The sequence below is a fragment of the Leptodactylus fuscus genome, chromosome 9 (assembly GCF_031893055.1).
Source record: "Leptodactylus fuscus isolate aLepFus1 chromosome 9, aLepFus1.hap2, whole genome shotgun sequence".
In the NCBI taxonomy this organism is placed as follows: domain Eukaryota; kingdom Metazoa; phylum Chordata; class Amphibia; order Anura; family Leptodactylidae; genus Leptodactylus; species Leptodactylus fuscus.
The window spans coordinates 42,405,189-42,424,390 of record NC_134273.1 but is presented as its reverse complement, the minus strand read 5'-3'; the positions used below and the strand labels follow the sequence as shown (position 1 = coordinate 42,424,390).

Sequence of the window (19,202 nt, the reverse complement as noted above, 5' to 3'; positions counted from 1 at the left end):
TACAGAACAAGAATGCACAACACTATGGAAAGCACAGGGAAGTAAAGTCAGAAAATAAATGTTTTTCCTGCTCGGTAAATGCAGCACAGCCTGCGTCAGTGATAGGGATCAGCGATCCACAGGCAATGCTGTACAAAAATATGGCAGGATTAAGACACGGTGTCATCAAGTGACAAATACTCTATTTATCCACAGAAAAGAGAGGCTGCATTCACACTGAGTAACACCAGCGTGTATCACAGTCGTACACGCCGGCGTTACAGCAGGGCTGCCGGACACTTCCCATTCATTTCTATGGGAGCCGGCATACGAGCGCTCCCCATAGAAATGAATGGGCTGCTTCTTTCACTGCGAGCAGTCCCATTGAAGTGAATGGGAAGTACCGGCGTATACGGCAAGCTCTGCTCATGCCGTGCCGTACACGCCGGCACATCCCATTCACTTCAATGGGACTGCTCGCAGTGAAAGAAGCAGCCCATTCATTTCTATGGGGAGCGCTTGTATGCCGGCTCCCATAGAAATGAATGGGAAGTGTACGGCAGCCCTGCTGTAGCGCCGGCGTGTACGGCTGTGATACACGCTGGCGTTACGTAGTGTGAATGCAGCCTCAGGAGACATCTATAGCATCATCAAAGAGGTATAGCACATAAAAGTGCTATATAGCCTATGCGTAAATAATACCAGCAAGGGGCTCATGGGCACTATCATATAATACAAAAAAGCATTCACCACATTACTACCATATATACAGTGCTGAAAAGCACAATATATATATACAGTGCAAGTGTACAAACACACCCATGTACCCAAGTGGCACTAGGGTCAGCGTTCAGGGGCTTTTCTCTCCACCAAGCAGGACTTTTCTTTCCTCTAATTTCAGTATAAAATTGGCGGAAACATGGTGGACATCACTATAGTCTATGGGGAATGCGGGTTTCTACGGGTAACCACTTATTAAGCAGATAGCTTTTCTGATTTTCGGGTCCCCAAGTGGTCCCGAAGGACGGAAACCCAGACGTTAATGTGAACCTAAGGTAACAGAGCCATACACGCTATCTTAAATCTAGTGAATATCCTAGAGTACATGCCCCTTATAACCTATAGGATACCTGAGCTATTTATTAAAGGGGTTTCCTGAGAGTTAAGCATTGAGAACAGGTCACGAGAGTTCACGCGACATCTGAGACTGCGGCATTCAGATGAGAACTACACTCTTATTATAATAATAATAATAATAATACATTTTATTTATATAGTGCCAACATGTTCTGCAACACTTTACAAATTGTAGGGTTTAAGTACAGAGAAAAAAGCTACATTACAAAGAAATAGTCAATTCGCACAATAGGATTGAGGGCCCTACTCGCAAGAGAGTTCTTTTTACTGCGTACAAGCAGCTCAGTCCTATTCATGTCAATGAGACTGAGCAGCAAACAGGCCGTGTGATGAATAAATATGATGACACTAGCCTGCGAAGTGAAACTTCTGCTTCTGGCAGTTTATTTGTTGAGGTTCCTATCGATCAGATAATGATGTCCTATACTAAAGACTGGCCATCAACATTTGACTCTCAGAAAACCCCCTTAAATGTGCAGGTATACAGTGCCATTAATACCTATCCGCAGAAGAGGACGGATAAACCTCTGGTGCCAGGTGATGCCTGGCTAGAAGTGCTGAGGCTCCAGTCACTGGCCTCAGTGGTCACATGTGTCAACATGTGATTGCTGATGTCAGTGATTGGCAGCAGTGGTCATAGGAGCTTCACCACTTTCCTCCAAGGGACACCCTGAATGGAGGACTAGGGACAGGCATGTATAACTTCTTCCTTAGGCTAAGTTCACACAGGGTATTTTGGTCTGGATTTTGAGGCCGAATCCGCCTCAAAATCCTGACCAAAAAGACGGCTCACATTAAAATCAATGGGAGCCGGTCAGTTCTTTTTTTCCGGGAGCCGTTTGTTTCGGCTCCCCATATAAAGAAGGGACTTGCTCATTCTTCAGGCGGAGTCCCCTCGCGAGTCCGCCTGAAGACACTCCCGACTAGGCCCATTCATTTGGGCCTAATCCGGATCAGAGTGCCGCGACTGGATGCTGGTACACTGCACCGACATCCAGTTGCGGCTACCCATATTTTGGACCGGAACCTGAGGCGGCCTCCGCATCAAATTCCGGTCCAAAATACCCCCTGTGAACTCGGCCTTAGTTTTATATCACCCTGTCCACCAGCAGGTTTTCAGGTTATCCTGGAGAACCCCTTTAAGATAAGCTGAAAGAAAGAAAGTGATGGAAAGATATTTAGCTAAATGTGCTTACTGGCAGTCCGCATGTGTGGGTCTGTAATAATAGATGGGTACATAAGCTTCATATTTAGCTTTAGCTGCATCATTGCCATGCTGGTCAAGAAACTAAGGGTTAAATAAAGGAAGTTATTAAAACAAAACAGTCAAAAGTATGTAAAGGAATATAACCATATAACTAGAATGTTATGTATTCGGCCATTCACCTCACATTTTTAAGCACCTGTTTATGGGAACCGTTTAACTCAATCTAATAATAGATGCAAACTAAGGGCCGTCCATTGCTAGAATTTTTTCTGTTTTACACAGAAGTGTAGTATACTATACTATGAAAAATGGCGGACTATTTGCATTGATTTTTAGCGTATATTAAATGGATCTGTTAAACTGATGCTAAAAATATGACATGAATGTCACCAAAGAGAAAACTGTGATCTCCAGCGATAGCAAAGCAGAAAATAAAATCTTTGCTGTGATTGGTTGCCACATAGAACAAATGCAGTTTTTCTTTTAGGCTAAGTTCACATCTGTGCTGGACTGTCCGTTGTTCTGGTCCATCAGAGACTCCGACGCGGATGTTTCATTAAACTGCTCCATTCTTTTCAATGAATAGTAAAAAATTGCATGAGGTATGTTTGTCTCCATGTTCACACAACATATTGTACAGGTTAAAAAATACAGGGCTGATATAAAAGCTGAGTTCATGGAAAATGAGAAATGAGAACATTTTTTTGGTGAATTTCTTTTTTCATCAGAATTTTGATTTGTGTAAACACCTACAAAATAGCAAAAAAAGTATTTGGAGTATATTTGGGTAATATTAGATTCTAAAACACTTAGGTTGACGCTACCATTGGGAGTCCATTGTCACATACGGTCAGAGGATCAGAATAAGGAACATTACAATTTGATGAGTTAGAACAACATGCCCCCATAAGTAGTATGTATGCAGCAAAATATCACTTCTTTTCTTACAGTAATCAAAAGCATGATGTTTCCAGGTATATTTGTCATATATTTGGTGAATAATGTGCTTAGGAAATTGTTGAGCAACAACACAAAACATATTTTTTGTAAACATTAAAGTTCATAGAGCAAAGGATGAAAAAAGTGATATGAGAGCCAGAAGAATTTATTTCCTTTTTATGCCAAATTGACTTATGCCATAAATTGTAGATTCAAATGGTTTCTCCCACTCCAGAAACTTAAAGGTGTTTTCCACAGTAAGTGACCTATCCCAAGAATAGGTTATCAATATCAGATTGGTCCAATGATCCAATGCCTGCCACTCCCATGAATTAGCTGTTCTCATCAGCTAATACACAGAGAATGGAACAGGAAGTAGACAGCTCTGTTCTCTATGTAGTGGTAGAACTGAGTTACTGCAGCCTAGCTCCTATTAAAATTGGTTTATTGCCTCATTTTGTGTACTAGCAGCCTATTATCTACAACCTAGCAGTGTTAAAAAAGCAAGGACTAGCAGAGTATAACATCAGTAATTATTTGAGTGCCTTTTCTACCCAATTCTCTCTGCATAGACTAATATGGAAATATTAACTACATGAAAAGTGGAGAAGAAAATATATTTCTTTAATAAGATTATTACAAAGCTTCTTATTTTCACCTGTACTATTCATTTATGAAAAGTTGTTTATAACTGATGGAATGCTTTAAAGGGATTCTACCACTAAAACGCTGTTTTGTGTGCTTTAGACATCGGAATATCCTTTAGAAAGGCTATTCGTCTCTTACCTTTAGACGTGGTCTCCACCGCACTGTTCCTTAGAAATGTCGTTTTTTACCGGTATGCTAATGAGTTCTCCGCTGCAATGAGGGAGGGCCCAGTGCTCAAACGGCGATAGGAGCATCCCCACTGCTGCCCGAGAACAGGCTCCAACGACGCCTTCTTCTTCAGCTGCATCCTCCCCTTCTCTGTCGTCTTCCTTCTTCGTCAGCTCTGACACCTGCGAGACACTGGTAGAGCTGACTGCACATGCTGGCCGGCGGCCATATTTTCGAAGACTGCGCAAGGCGTCAGAGCTGACAAAGAAGGAAGAAGACAGAGAAGGGGAGGATGCAGCTGAAGAAGGCGTCGCTGGAGCCTGTTCTCGGGCAGCAGTGGGGACACCCCCATTGCCATTTGAGCGCAGGGGCCCGCCCTCATTGCTGCAGAGAACTCATTAGCATACCGGTAAAAAACGGTATTTCTAAGGAATGGTGCAGCGGAGACCACATCTAAAGGTAAGAGACGAATAGCCTTTCTATATGCTATTCCGATGTCTTATCCGCAAAAAAAAGAAAAGGTTTTAATGGTAGAATCCCTTTAAGTCAATGGAAGCAGATCTACAGTACCTTGCTCTGGCCACTACACAGAGAACAGAGCTGTCTGCTTCCTGCTTCATTCTCTGTCAGCTGCTGAGAAAAGCTGATCGGTGGGGATGCTGGGTGTCGGACTCTTACCAATATGATATTGATTAACTATCTTTAGGAGAAGTCATCAATAGTTTTAGCCTGGAAAACCCCTTTAACCCTAATCTACAAGATAGTGAATAAGTTGTAGAATAAGTCAGACCCCACCAATCTGAGGATAGGTCACCAGTAAGAGAATCCCTTTCAAATCAATTATTAGTGCTGCAAAAAGTGTAGTATAGCAAATAGTCTAACCATAGAGCAGGTACCATATGCCCACATACAGAAAAACACCAACATAGGAAAAAATCCATTAACTTTCTTAACAATAAATCCAAAGTTTGTTCAGGTACACCCATGTATTTAATACTCCCAAACTATTGCCCTCTAAAATATGCTGTATAATGTCACTAATCACCTTTATCAAACAAGAACTGCACACTGCAAATATATCTCTGTATGCTTGCTTTGCTTTAAACGTTTAACCTTTAGTTCTACATTTTGCTTTGTTTCCAGGCCTGCAATAATGAATGAATTAATTTTATTTACAGTGTTGGCCAAATGTATTGGCACCCCTTCAATTCTGTCAGATAATACTCAGTTTCTTCCAGAAAATGATTGCAAGCACAAAAGTCTTTGGTATTAATATCTTCATTTATTTTGCTTGAAATGAAAAAACACAAAAGAGAATGAAAAAAAAGTCAAATAATTGATCATTTTACACAAAACTCCAAAGATGGGCCGGACAAAAGTATTGGCCCCCTCAGCCTAATACTTAGTAGCACAATCTTTAGACACAATAACTGCGAACAACCGCTTCCGGTAACCATCAATGAGTTTCTTACAATGCTCTGCTGGAATTTTAGACCATTCTTCTTTGGCAAACTGCTCCATGTCCCTGAGATGTGAAGGAGGCCTTCTCCAAACTGCCATCAGGAGATCTCTCCACAGGTGTTCTATGGGATTCAGGTCTGGACTCATTGCTGGCCACTTTAAAAGTCTCCAGTGCTTTCTCTCAAACCATTTTCTAGTGCTTTTTGAAGTGTGTTTTGGGTCATTGTCCTGCTGGAACACCCATGACCTCTGAGGGAGACCCAGCTTTCTCACACTGGGCCCTACATTATGCTGCAAAATTTGTTGGTAGTCTTCAGACTTCATAATGCCATGCACACGGTCAAACAGTCCAGTGCCAGAGGCAGCAAAGCAACCCCAAAACATCAGGGAACCTCCGCCATGTCTGACTGTAGGGACCGAGTTCTTTTCTTTGAAGGCCTCTTTTTTTTTTTTTCCCTGTAAACTCTATGTTGATGCCTTTTCCTACTTTTGTCTCATCTGACCAGAGAACATTCTTCCAAAACGTTTTTGGCTTTCTCAGGTAAGTTTTGGCAAACTCCAACCTGGCTTTTTTATGTCTCTGGGTAAGAAGTGGGGTCTTCCTGGGTCTCCTACCATACAGTCCCTTTTCATTCAGATGCCGATGGATAGTACGGGGTGACACTGTTGTACCCTCGCACTGCAGGGCAGCTTGAACTTGATTGGATGTTATTCGAGGTTCTTTATCCACCATCCGCACGATCTTGCGTTGAAATCTCTTGTCAATTTTTCTTTTCCGTCCACATCTAGGGAGGTTAGCCACAGTGCCATGGGCTTTACACTTCTTGATGACACTGCGCACGGTAGACACAGGAACATTCATGTCTTTGGAGATGGACTCATAGCCTTGAGATTGCTTATGCTTCCTCAAAATTTTGCTTCTCAAGTCCTCAGACAGTTCTTTGGTCTTCTTTCTTTTCTCCATGCTCAATATGGTACACACAAGGACACAGGACAGAGGTTGAGTCAACTTTAATCCATTTCAACTGGCTGCAAGTGTGATTTAGTTATTGCCACCACCTGTTAGGTGCCTCAGGTAAGTAACAGGTGCTGTTAATTACACAAATTAGAGAAGCATAACATGATTTTTCAAACAGTGCCAATACTTTTGTCCACCCCCTTTTTTATGTTTGCTGTGGAATTATGTCCAATTTGGCTTTTTGACAATTCTTTTTGTGGTTTTCCATTGAAGACGAATTAAATGAAGATAATAATACCAAAGAATTTGTGATTGTAATCATTTTCTGGAAGAAAATGAGTATTATCTGACAGAATTGCAGGGGTGCCAATACTTTTGGACAACACTGTATATAGCGCCAACATATTCTGCAGCGCTGTACAATTTGTAGGGTTCAAATACAGACAGAGAGATACATTACAAAGAAAGTTATTTCACACAATGGGACTGAGGGCCCTGCTCGCAAGAGTTTACAATCTATGAGGTAGAGGGGGTGACACAAGAGGTAGCAGGTGCGGTATTGCTTATACAGTGGTCAGACAATTTTGTAATAGAGGTTACTGTCATTATACAAACATACAACTTGTCATGTCCTTTAACATGTGGATGGTGCTTGGACATATAAAGATAGCCTGAAATGGCATCAAATCATGTGGGGAAATGTGGGAGCTGGAACAGAGGAGGGTTAGATTTTGGGGATTCTAATTATGGTACAGAAGAGTTTACATTAGGAATTGTGATAGGCCTGTCTGAAAAGATGTGTCTTTAGTTTGTGCTTGAAACTGTAGAAATTGGGAGTTAATCTGGTTGTCCGGGATAGAGCATTCCAGAGAAGTGGTGCAACTCGGGAGAAGTCTTATATATGAGCGTGGGAGGTTCTGATAATAGAGGATGTAAGTGTTAGGTCATTAAGTGAACGGAGAGCACGGGTTGGGCGGTAGACAGAGATGAGGGAGGAGATGTATGGAGGTGCGGCATTATGGAGAGCCTTGTGGATGAGGATGATAACTTTATATTTTATTCTATAATGAATACGCAGCCAATGTAGCGACTGGCACAGACCAGAGGCATCACTGTAGCATCTAGCCTGATAGATGAGCCTGGCCGCTGCATTCAGAATAGATTGTAGAGGGGAGAGTTTAGTAAGGGGAAGACCGATTAGTAAGGAGTTACAGTAGTCAAGGCGAGAATGAATCAGAGAGACAAAAAATGTCTTTAATGTATCTCTGGTAAGGAAAGGGCGTATTCTGGAAATGTTTTTGAAGTGGAGGTGACATGATCGTGCGAGTGATTCAATAAGGGGGGTGAAGGAAAGGTCTGAGTCAAACATGACCCCGAGGCAGCGGGCATACTGCCTAGGAGTTATAGTAAGGCCTGAGACTGCAATGGATATGTCAGGGACAGATCGATTAGATCAGCGGTTCTCAACCTGTGGGTCGCGACCCCGGCGGGGGTCGAACGACCAAAACACAGGGGTCGCCTAAAGCCATCGGAAAATACATATTTCCGATGGCTTTAGCAGCTGAGAAGCCGCGCTACTGTCCACAGCAGGGAAGATCCTAGTGGGCTGAAGGACCTGAAATGATGTCACGACCATGTGATCGGACTCTGTGGGCGGAGCTATTCAGTACAGTGCCGAGTTACACAGGAAGAGCCAGCTGCAGTGAATGGAGACTAGAAGGTAAGATGGAGAGTGTGTGTGTGAGGGGGGGGGGAAGGGAGGAGGAGGTGCAGGCTGTGTGTGAGCAAGATGGGGGGGGGGTGTTCAGGCTGTATGTGAGCATAATAGTGGGGTTCAGGCTGTGTATGTGAGCATGATAGTGGGGTTCAGGCTGTGTGTGAGCATGATAGTGGGGTTCAGGCTGTGTATGTGAGCATGATAGTGGGGTTCAGGCTGTGTGCAAGCATGATAGTGGGGTTCAGGTTGTGTATGAGCATGATAGTGGGGTTCAGGCTGTGTGTGAGCATAATAGTGGGGTTCAGGCTGTGTATGTGAGTATGATAGTGGGGTTCAGGCTGTGTATGTGAGCATGATAGTGGGGTTCAGGCTGTGTATGTGAGCATGATAGTGGGGTTCAGGCTGTGTATGTGAGCATGATAGTGGGGTTCAGGCTGTGTATGTGAGCATGATAGTGGGGTTCAGGCTGTGTATGTGAGCATGATAGTGGGGTTCAGGCTGTGTGTGAGCATGATAGTGGGGTTCAGGTTGTGTATGAGCATGATAGTGGGGTTCAGGCTGTGTAGGTGAGCATGATAGTGGGGTTCAGACTGTGTATGAGCATGATAGTGGGGTTCAGACTGTGTATGTGAGCATGATAGTGGGGTTCAGGCTGTGTGTGAGCATGATAGTGGGGTTCACGCTGTGTGTGAGCATAATAGTGGGGTTCACGCTGTGTATGTGAGCATGATAGTGGGGTTCACACTGTGTGTGAGCATGATAGTGGGGTTCACGCTGTGTATGTGAGCATGATAGTGGGGTTTAGGCTGTGTATGTGAGCATAATAGTGGGGTTCAGGCTGTGTATGAGCATGATAGTGGGGTTCAGGCTGTGTGTGAGCATGATAGTGGGGTTCAGGCTGTGTATGTGAGCATGATAGTGGGGTTCAGGCTGTGTATGTGAGCATGATAGTGGGGTACAGGCTGTGTGTGAGTATGATAGAGGGGTACAGGCTGTGTGCGAGTATGATAGAGGGGTTCAGGCTGTGTGCGAGTATGATAGAGGGGTTCAGGCTGTGTGCGAGTATGATAGAGGGGTTCAGGCTGTGTGTGAGTCTGATAGTGGGGTTCAGGCTGTGTATGTGAGCATGATAGTGGGGTTCAGGCTGTGTGTGAGTATGATAGAGGGGTTCAGGCTGTGTGCGAGTATGATAGAGGGGTTCAGGCTGTGTATGAGCATGATAGGGGGGTTCAGGCTGTGTGTGAGCATGATAGTGGGGTTCAGGCTGTGTGTGAGCATGATAGTGGGGTTCAGGCTGTGTGTGAGTATGATAGTGGGGTTCAGGCTGTGTGTGAGTATGATAGTGGGGTTCAGGCTGTGTGTGAGCATGATAGTGGGGTTCAGGCTGTGTGTGAGCATGATAGTGGGGTTCAGGCTGTGTGTGAGCATGATAGTGGGGTTCAGGCTGTGTGAGCATAATGGGGGGTTCAGGCTGTATGTGAGCATGATAGGGGGGTTCAGGCTGTGTGCGAGCATAATAGTGGGGTTCAGACTGTGTGTGAGAATGATAGAGGGGTTCAGTCTGTGTGTGAGCAAGATGGGGGGGTGTTTCAGAATACATAATGCATATCAGGTATTTAAATTCCGAATCATAATTGTAGCAAAATTAAGGCCCATTTACACGGGCACAGAGGGGGCAGATTATGCCGCGAAATCCATGTCATAATCCGCCCCCTCACAATGGAGGTCTATTTAGACCGCCAGGCTTGTTTTTTGCGTGAGCGGCATGCTGCCGCTCACGGGAAAAAAAAAGCAGGCTGCCCTTCAGGCGGATTCCGCGTCTCGGTGAGCCATGGCGTCCGCCTGGCGTACGCAACCTCCGAAGTCGGCCCGTTAATTTGAGCCGACTCCGGGGGGGAAGCCGTGACAGTCGTGGCAAGCGTGTTTTGACCCGAGAGTGATTGCGGCGCCCTGCGTCACTCTTAGTGCCTAAATCCGCTATTAATCCGCTATACCACCCCCTGTGTGAACTAGCCTTTACAGTTATGAAGTAGCGACCAAAATTATTTTTTGGTTTGGGGTCACCGCAACATGAGGAACTGTATTGCGGGGTCACGGCATTAGAAAGGTTGAGAACCACTGGATTAGATGGTGGAAACAGTAGTAGTTCAGTCTTAGAGAGACTTCGTTTCAGATAGAGCGAAGACATGATATTTGAGACAGAAGAGAGACAGTCGCTGATGTTCTGTATTAGTGCAGGGGTGATGTCATGGTAAGATGTGTATAATTGGGTGTCACCAGCATAAAGATGGTACCGGAAGCCAAATCTGGTGATGGTTTGTCCAATGGGGGCTGTGTAGAGAGAGAAGAGCAGGGGGCCTAGGACCGAGCCCTGATGAACCCCAACAGCAAAGGAAAGAGGGGAAGAAACAGAACCTGCAAATGATACACTGAAAGTTTGGTCTGAGAGATAAGAGGAGAACCAGGAGAGCGCAGTGTCGTTGAGGCCTACTGAGCGGAGCATAGTGAGGAGGAGTTGATGGTCAAAAGCTGTAGAGAGGTCCAGAAGAATAAGAAGAGACAAGTCACCATTAGATTTAGCCGTTAGGAGATCATTGCAGACTTTTGGAGGGCCGTTTTAGTAGAGTGCAGAGCATGAAAACCAGATTGTAAGGGGTCAAGCAGAGAGTTAGCAGAGAGATAGCGTATTAAACGACAATAGACCAGGCGTTCCAAGAGTTTAGAGATGAAGGGGAGGTTAGAGACGGGTTGATAGCAGCACAGGACGGGTCCAGGGAGGGTTTTTTCAGTAGCAGGGTTATAACAGCATGCTTGAAAGAGGATGGGAATATTCCAGAAGAGAGAGAGAGGTTAAATATTTTAGTAAAGTAAGTCATGACAGCAGGCGACAGATTGGAGAAGGTGTGAGGGGAAGGGGTCACTACTGCAGGTTGTAGGGTGAGATAAAGAAAGCTGGGAGACTTCCTCTTCTGTAACAGGTGCAAAAGATGAGAATGGACAGTCTGAAGTGCGGTTGGTGAGGGGATCCATACTATGGTAGGTGTGGGAATCAATGCCACCTGGGGATTGGGCAGTTATTTCCAATACTGTTTTTCATATCTACTTAGTATATTTCAGATCACACAGTAGATCACACAACAGGAATCAAATATAACATGAATGCAGATACAAAGTCAAGGCGCCAGAGTATCAAGAAGCTGGGTCGCCATATCGTACCATAGGTCAGTTCACCTCGCTGACCCACATGAAGAACTGGCTGACCATTCATTCTGGGCAGGATTTCCGGGAGGGGGTGTGAAGTAAAGACAAATTAAAGAGGATTTCAGTTATTATGGCCTCTTTTATTATCCTTTTGTGTTTGTGGATCATGCCATCTGACTCAGTAAACAAAGAGTACTGAGCAGTAAATCCAGATTGAAAGTTGGAGTGCTGGTTGTGGAAAGTGTCTTGTAGACTGTATGCTCCTGGGAAGCCATATCTTCAACTGTGTGGGTTGTTTGAGACTTTACCCACTCTGAGGCGTCTTAGTGGGGTCAATGTTGGCTGTGTGAGTCTTACACTCTGAGTGAAAGATTTAGTGACTTACAGAAGGGATGAAATTGGCTGCCTTTTAACCTGGGAAGTGGTCTGTTTTTCCAGTCCTTAGAAACTAGTGGACTGATTAGATTGAGAGGCAGAGTACAAGCCCAAATGGTACTTGGGAGATAAACATAGTGTTCAGAGAGTATCCCCCTGGCCATGTCAAGGAAAAACTTTCAGTGTTGCTTGTTGCACTCTAAGTGAGTTAATTCATGTTACATTAAAGTGGTGCTCGTGACCTGTGTGAAGTTAAAGAGCTGGTACCCTTTGCTAAAAGGGACAGGTCTCAAACTGTACATGTGTCATGCAGATAGATGGGTGACTTTTTAACACTTGCAGTTGAGGGTGGCACCAGGTCTTCAGACCCTGGTAGAGAACGGCTCAGAATTGGACTTGAATTCAATTCTGCAAGGATTTAGTGTTAGTAGCAGGGCCGTAGCTATAGGGGGTGCAGAGGTGACAATTGCTCTTGGGTCCAGTAGACTCAGGAGCCCCAAAGTCCTCTCTACAACATAAGAAGATACCAGTATTATAGACAGCACATGATAAGTGGGTGGTCCGTTTTGCATTGGGACCCAGGAGTTCAACTGGCAAGTGTGATCTGCAACCACTAAGATCATTGGGCTACTCCAAGTGTTTGAAACCATCAAGTGTTTGTGCCATTCTGTACTGGAAATAAAGTCTTATGTTCAAACAATATGCTATGCATTAATTCTTAAACAGGAATCTAGCAACTACCCCTTACAAATGATCATGTTAATATATTTGTATCCAAGGTCCCTCAGAATACTTTGAATAACCAGGACTATAATAAAGTAGTAAGGAAGAAGTTACATGAAGGAAGAATACCTGAATCTGGTCCTCTTCCCATTTGGCCATAGTCAATGACTTGACTTTACTGATTTCGGAGAGGTTCCGGTGAATTCCACAACAGGTCACACACACAAAGACACCCAAAGTATAGGAGGCCCATTGCGGGTCTTAAATAAAAAAAAAAAAAAAAAGATGATTAATAGAGTTTTATTACTATATGTAGCACTCAAAGAAAAAATGCTAGATCAGGCCTCAGTCACTATTCCATGTCAAACCAAGCGTTAAATACTAGAGATGAGCGAGTACTGTTCGGATCAGCCGATCCGAACAGCACGCACGCATTGAAATGAATGGACGTAGCCGGCACGCGGGGGGGGTTAAGCAGCCGGCCGGCGTCAAAGCGGAAATAGCAGGTGCTTCCATTCATTTCAATGCGTGCGTGCTGTTCGGATCGGCTGATCCGAACAGTACTCGCTCATCTCTATTAAATATCAAAACAAAATACAGGTGGTTTTATATAGTATCATATCATATTAAAGTATTAAAGTATTACTATCATATTATAGTATCATATCCCTTAAAGAGGACCATTTATGTCTTCTAAGATATGTAGTGTTATATAGTGTTGCACTCATTTCAGCGCATTTTCATTTTTTCCAGGATCTGCCCTGGTTCCAGAGATATTGTGCCATTAGTTTTGGCTACCAGTATCACCACTCGGTCAGATGGGCTGGCCTCACAGCTCAACATCATCATGTGTCTGGAACTGTGGGAGAGAGATGGCAAAACTGAATTCAGCGCACTGTTAGCTTTGCAACGCCATATAACACAACTTCTCTTAGATGAAATGAAAGGTCTTCTTTAAACCCTATATTCCACTGAAACTTAAATAAAATGATCTGCCATATAAAAGTAGTATCTGGACTGATATAAGTCAATTTCTTTTAGCTAAGCTAAGGTGAAATGTAGCGGGCCACAGTGAAAAAGCGCTGTAGAAAAAAGCGCGGTGGAAATGCATGATTGTTTTTCCCGCATCACTTTTCACAGAAAGTCCAAAGAGTTTTCCTCTGCGGACTTTCTGCTTTAATTAAACCTATAAGGAAAACGCCAGCATTTCCATAGGTATCATTCACATGCTGCGATTTTTAATAGCGCAACAGTTTTGGAAATCACAGCATTTCCGCTGCCGGTATTTTTCTGTAATGCGTGGATGGGATTCACATCCACTTTGCAGGGACAGTAAAAGGCCAAACTGCAGTATTTACACCACATGGGGCTTCAGCCTTAGGCTAAGGCCTCATGGGATGACCCGCAGCAATAAAGCACTGTGGGAAAAACTGCAGTGGGAATGCATGGCGGTTCTTCCTGCAGCACTTTAAACAGAAAGTTTGTGGAGTTTTCTTCTGCAGACTTTCTGTCACAGTTATACCTATGGGGAAACTGACAGCGTTTCTGTAGATATAACTGACATGCTGCGATTTCCAAAACTGCACCGGTTTTGGAAATTGCGGCATGTCTGCACCGCGGTTTTTACCGCAAAGTGTGCATGGGATTTGCTAGAATCTCATCCACTTTGCATTACTGTAAAACACAGCGATTTTTTCCACAGCTTCTCCACCACAGGCAAATCGCGGTGTTTCCGACCCATGGAGCCCTGACCTTAAACAGGTTTTCTTAGGCTAGGTTCACACTACTTTCGTTCAAGTCTATTGTTATGATCCATCAGGTGATCAAAACAATGGACTAAAAAGCAGACATAATGAAACAGACAGAGCACCCTTTATCTGAACCTGTCTGCATTCATTCTAATATTAAAAAAGGCGGAAGTGCCTGCGGCACTTTTTCATCCATTGAAACAATAAACAAACAAGTTTGAAGAAAGTTTTTCTATGGTCTTAAACATTAGAGGCAAATACATATGGAGACTCCACATGCATCAGTCATTCCGTTGCCTTTTCAAAACCCATAGACTATAATGGGGTCTGCCGTGTTTCTGCCCGAAAAGGGAGAAAAATGTGGAAAGAAAGGCACTGCTTGCAGCCCTTTTCTCTCCGCATTTTTTCAAGCACAGAGAGGAGCAGAGTCCCTGAACTGAGTTGCAGCACTGGTGTGAACCCAGCCTTAGAGGTGATAGCCTTATCTTTTAAAACTTTCTACATTCATGATCGTATCTATTGGCATACGTTCCAACCGTCCCGGATTCTGCAGGACATTCAAAGATTCAGGGTCAAGTCCCGCAGTCCCGGTCGGCGGGATGTATGTCCCGGTTTCAACTCATCTGCATCCGGAGTACATTATACTGGTGGCAGAGATGGATGGGGAACATTATACTGGGGGCAGAGATGGAAGGACAACATTATACTGGGGGCAGAGATAGAAGGGGAACGTTATACTGGGGGAAGAGATGGAGGGGAGACATTATACTGGGGGTAGAGATGGAGGGGGGACATTATACTAGGGGTAGAGATGAAAGGTGAGCATTATACTGGCGGCAGAAATAGAAGGGGGAACATTATACTGGGAGCAGAGATGGAAGGGGAATGTTATACTGGGGGAAGAGATGGAGGGGGGACATTATACTAGGGGTAGAGATGAAAGGTGAGCATTATACTGGCGGCAGAAATAGAAGGGGGACATTATACTGGGAGCAGAGATGGAAGGGGAATGTTATACTGGGGGAAGAGATGGAGGGGGGACATTATACTGGGGGCAGAGATGGATTGGGTACATTATACTGGGGGCAGAGAGAGGGGGAATTATACTGGGGCAGAGGCGGAGGGGGCACATGAAACTGGGGCAGAGATGGATGGGGGACTTTATACATGGGCAGACACGGAGGGGGGACATTAAACTGGGGGCAGATGAAGGGGGATATTAAACGGGGCAGATGAAAGTGGAAAATTAAACTTGGGACAGATGAAGGTGGCAATTAAACTGGGGGGATTAAGAGGGACAATAAAATGGGGACAACTGGAGGGGGATATTAAACAATGGAGGTAACTGGAGGAGAACATTAAACCGTGGGAGTAGCTGGAGGGGGATCTAGTTACCCCCAGTTCATGTCTCTCTCCAGCTGCCATTAATTTATTGCACCCCCTCCAACTACCACCACTGTTTAATGTCCTCCTCCAGCTACTCCAGTTTCATGTCCCCTCTAGTTTCCCCCAGTTTAAACTGGGGAACCTGGAAAGGGATTTAAAGGGGTTGGCCACTTTCAGACCAATATTGACAAACAAATGTACAATAAAAAGATATACCGTTTTCCAATATACTTTCTGTATCAATTCCTCACGGTTTTCTAGATCTCGGCTTGCTGTCATTCATTCTGTTACTTCTAGAGGATAAAACTCTGTCCATGGTCATGTGACTTACGGTCCATGGTCATGTGATGAGCCCACAGGTGCACAGCTGATTACCAGGCAGATGTCTGATTATTGTGCTGTGACTATAACGAGCGGCACCTGTGTGCTCATCACATGACCCTGGACGGTAAATCACATGACCATGGTCAGAGTTTTATCCTCTAGAAGTAATGGAATGAATGACAGCAGGCAGAGATCTAGAAAACCGTGAGGAACTGATACAGAAAGTATATTGTAAAATTGTATATCTTTTTATTGTACATTTGTTTATCAATATTGGTCTGAAAGTGGCCAACCCCTTTAATACTGTGGGGCACTTGGAAGGGGACATTATAATGTGGGGACATATAATTTACGGGTGACTGTAGGAGGATTATATTGTGTGGGGGCACATGAAAAATGAATGAGAATGGGCAATCAGTGTAAAAGTGGGTGGAGCTAAATCTACTTCAGCGCGCACTACAAGCTGCACATTTTATCCCTCTTTCTGTTTTTCAAAAGTTGGGAGGTATGCATTGGCAACCTATCAAGACAACAGACTGTCACTACTAAGATGGTTAGAGAAAATCTTTGCAACATTTTTAATTATTTAGATATGCAGAAATATTTAACTTTTATTACTCTATAAGTTTAAACATTGTTATGTTCACTCAGCAAAATGCTGCAAGAAACACGAACAAAAAACGCTGCAGAACTGCAGATTGCAGATTTTTTCACATCGTTTTTCATTGTGTTTTCATAGAGTTTTCCTCTGTGGACTTTCTGCCCATATTATACCGGTTTCGCAACATGGGGCTTTAGCCTAATGGTAAGGCCCCACATTGTGCATGGGTAAGTTCAGATGGGGATTTTTAGACCGTATGTTGACGCAGAGTCCGCCTCCAGTCGTGGTATTCTGCTCCGGATTAGGCCCGAATGAATGGGCCTAGCTGGCAGGAGAGTGTTGCGCCACAGATATCGTAGCGGATTGAGCCACGGATTCCATGGCAAGAATGGTCATGTTGCTTCTTTTTTCCATTACTAGCTAGTGCAGATAAAACTAGTATTTAGTTTAATGCATACCAATAATTACTAGTTTTATCTTTGCCATCAATTTTTATTATTTTTTTTTTTATTAGTCATAGCTCTTCTTCCTTTGGGATTCATTTTGTTTACTATTAGGAATGTTAATAAACCCTCCCTGCCTTCTTTAGGGGAGCTCCACCTGTAGTAACAGCAGGATCCCCATTTCTGCAGCTGAATGATTTTGTGGAACACGAGAGCCACAACTGGACATAAATACTCTATTGGTGGTCCGATGGTTAAGAGAGTCTGTCACCAGATCCCAGCATATTAACCCCACCCTGCAGATAGATAGGTTAGGGTCACCTGAATCAAACAGTGTGTTTCCCCATGTGAGTTGGTGCCTCTGTTGTCAAGATATCTTTGGAACAGTAAAGTCAATCACGCTCAACTCTTTGGAGCAACAGCAACGTCTTCGTTACACCAAACAGCTCATTTGTATATCGACAGAACAGTGATATCTCAGCAAGGGAGGCAGTGATATGTCTAGCAGTCCCCTTTCAGTTGAACGAAGTAACGTGTGCTGTATGACCAGGTGCTCCGGTCAGAACAGGGGTACATTTCTTTAGCTTGGCGGGGGTCCCAGTGGTGATCACAATCCGTAAGCAGCCTTAGACTCTCTGGCAGCTAACCTGCCGAGATCTACAGTGCCGGCTGTCCCCGACCTGTCCCTCATAACAATGTAAATCTGCTCTAAGCTATATATAGACCTAAACCTTTCTCCTCCAAAATTTTTTTTTTAAATTCTCTTGTTAGGATCTGATCTTGTTTTTAGCACCAGATCTACAACCTCCAGACATAGTCGTGTTACAGAAGTGTAAATAAGGTCTAAGTCACTATGAAGTGTACTGAGGTGATGTAGCAGGATGTTGAGCAATATGTCAGCACCTTCCTATTACCTCTAATCACGTACATTAAGAAAATGACTTGTCGCTGACTTGGACCATTACAAAAAGTTTAGCAGGGTTGGACAAGACAAAAGTTTACAGCTCCTACCCAGTCAGGTACAGTTCAGATATCAGATAAGAGCCATTGTTTATACCTTATGGTTAAAACTTCCACAACACTGACAAAGCTAAAGAACAATGCCACAATTTATAGCACAGGACACAGAGAATGACCTTCTCTCATCTTCTCCCTTCCATTATCTCCTCACTTGCCCTCTTGTCCTGCTCACACCAATCTCTTCTTTCATTTTCTCTCACCTGGTTCTCCGCAGTCAGCACATTTAGAATTTCCGTCCTTCTTTGACAAAATCTTGACTGACTTCTTGTTCCAGTCCTGTTCCCCAGACATTCTATTGGAAGGTGTATTTCAAAGTCTCAGATTAAAGTGACACTCCTACACAGGAATTTTTATATGGCAGATGTGATAGCCATGCACTGCCCAGGTGCCCAAGTACAGACTTGCAGCCAAAGCTTATCTACGTCCGGGTTCTAGAGTGTCGAAAACAAGCCTGTCTATGTCCTCCTCACAGGGCGAGGTGACTAGTACCATATGTATAAGTAAGATCCAACCTCTTATACAGAGTGCAGGAAAGGGGGAGGGAGTTTTTAATTAGTAAACCTGTTTTTCAACATTTCAGTCTCTCTAGACACATGAAGGAGGCCACACAGTATTCGCCAGGACTTGTACACACTCTGCACTCGCACCTATAAATGATACACTATTCTCTATAATGTCATTATATGTTCATTCAGTGTCACTAATAATACATCTATGTGTACAGATAACATATAACTTACACAATTGGCTTAATATTAAGTTAATACTTAAAGAGGACCTTTCACCAACTCTAATTATTTACATCCTATAATAGACGCTGCATCGCTAATTCTGGTTCAGTTGGAATGTATTTTCTAACCCCCATCATTCCTGGGGGGTTAGTGCTGTTAGTTTTGGGGCTTGATATGCTATTTAGTCTCACTACTGTTATGTGGGTGGTCTCTCCAATCAGAGGCAGATAGTGGCAATGCTCAAACTTACACCCCCGTGTCTGCCTCTGACTGAGACCACCCACTTGACAGTACAGAGCCTAATTAACATATCAGGCTCCAATACTAACTGCAGTAATTGCTCAGGAATGGTGTAGTGTACAAAAAAAACCCTGTGCCAGAATCAAGGGAGGAGTGCCTATTAAATTGTGTAAAGAACTGGAGATGGTGGAGGCAG

The 19,202-nt window shown here is 43.9% G+C and overlaps 1 protein-coding gene across 1 annotated transcript in view; it reads right to left on the bottom strand.

Moving 5' to 3' along the window:
* Positions 1-18,490, bottom strand: part of LOC142218274 (arf-GAP with dual PH domain-containing protein 1-like) — a 43,438-nt gene extending 24,948 nt beyond the window's left edge. Inside the window, exons 1-3 of the mRNA XM_075286861.1 lie at positions 18,236-18,490; positions 12,643-12,773; positions 2,313-2,404 (exon numbers count right to left, since the gene is read on the bottom strand). Of these exons, the coding sequence (XP_075142962.1) occupies positions 2,313-2,404; positions 12,643-12,773; positions 18,236-18,326 (314 nt within the window). The 5' untranslated portion in view covers positions 18,327-18,490. The remainder of the gene's footprint in view (positions 1-2,312; positions 2,405-12,642; positions 12,774-18,235) is intronic.
* Positions 18,491-19,202: the final 712 nt, after the last annotated feature.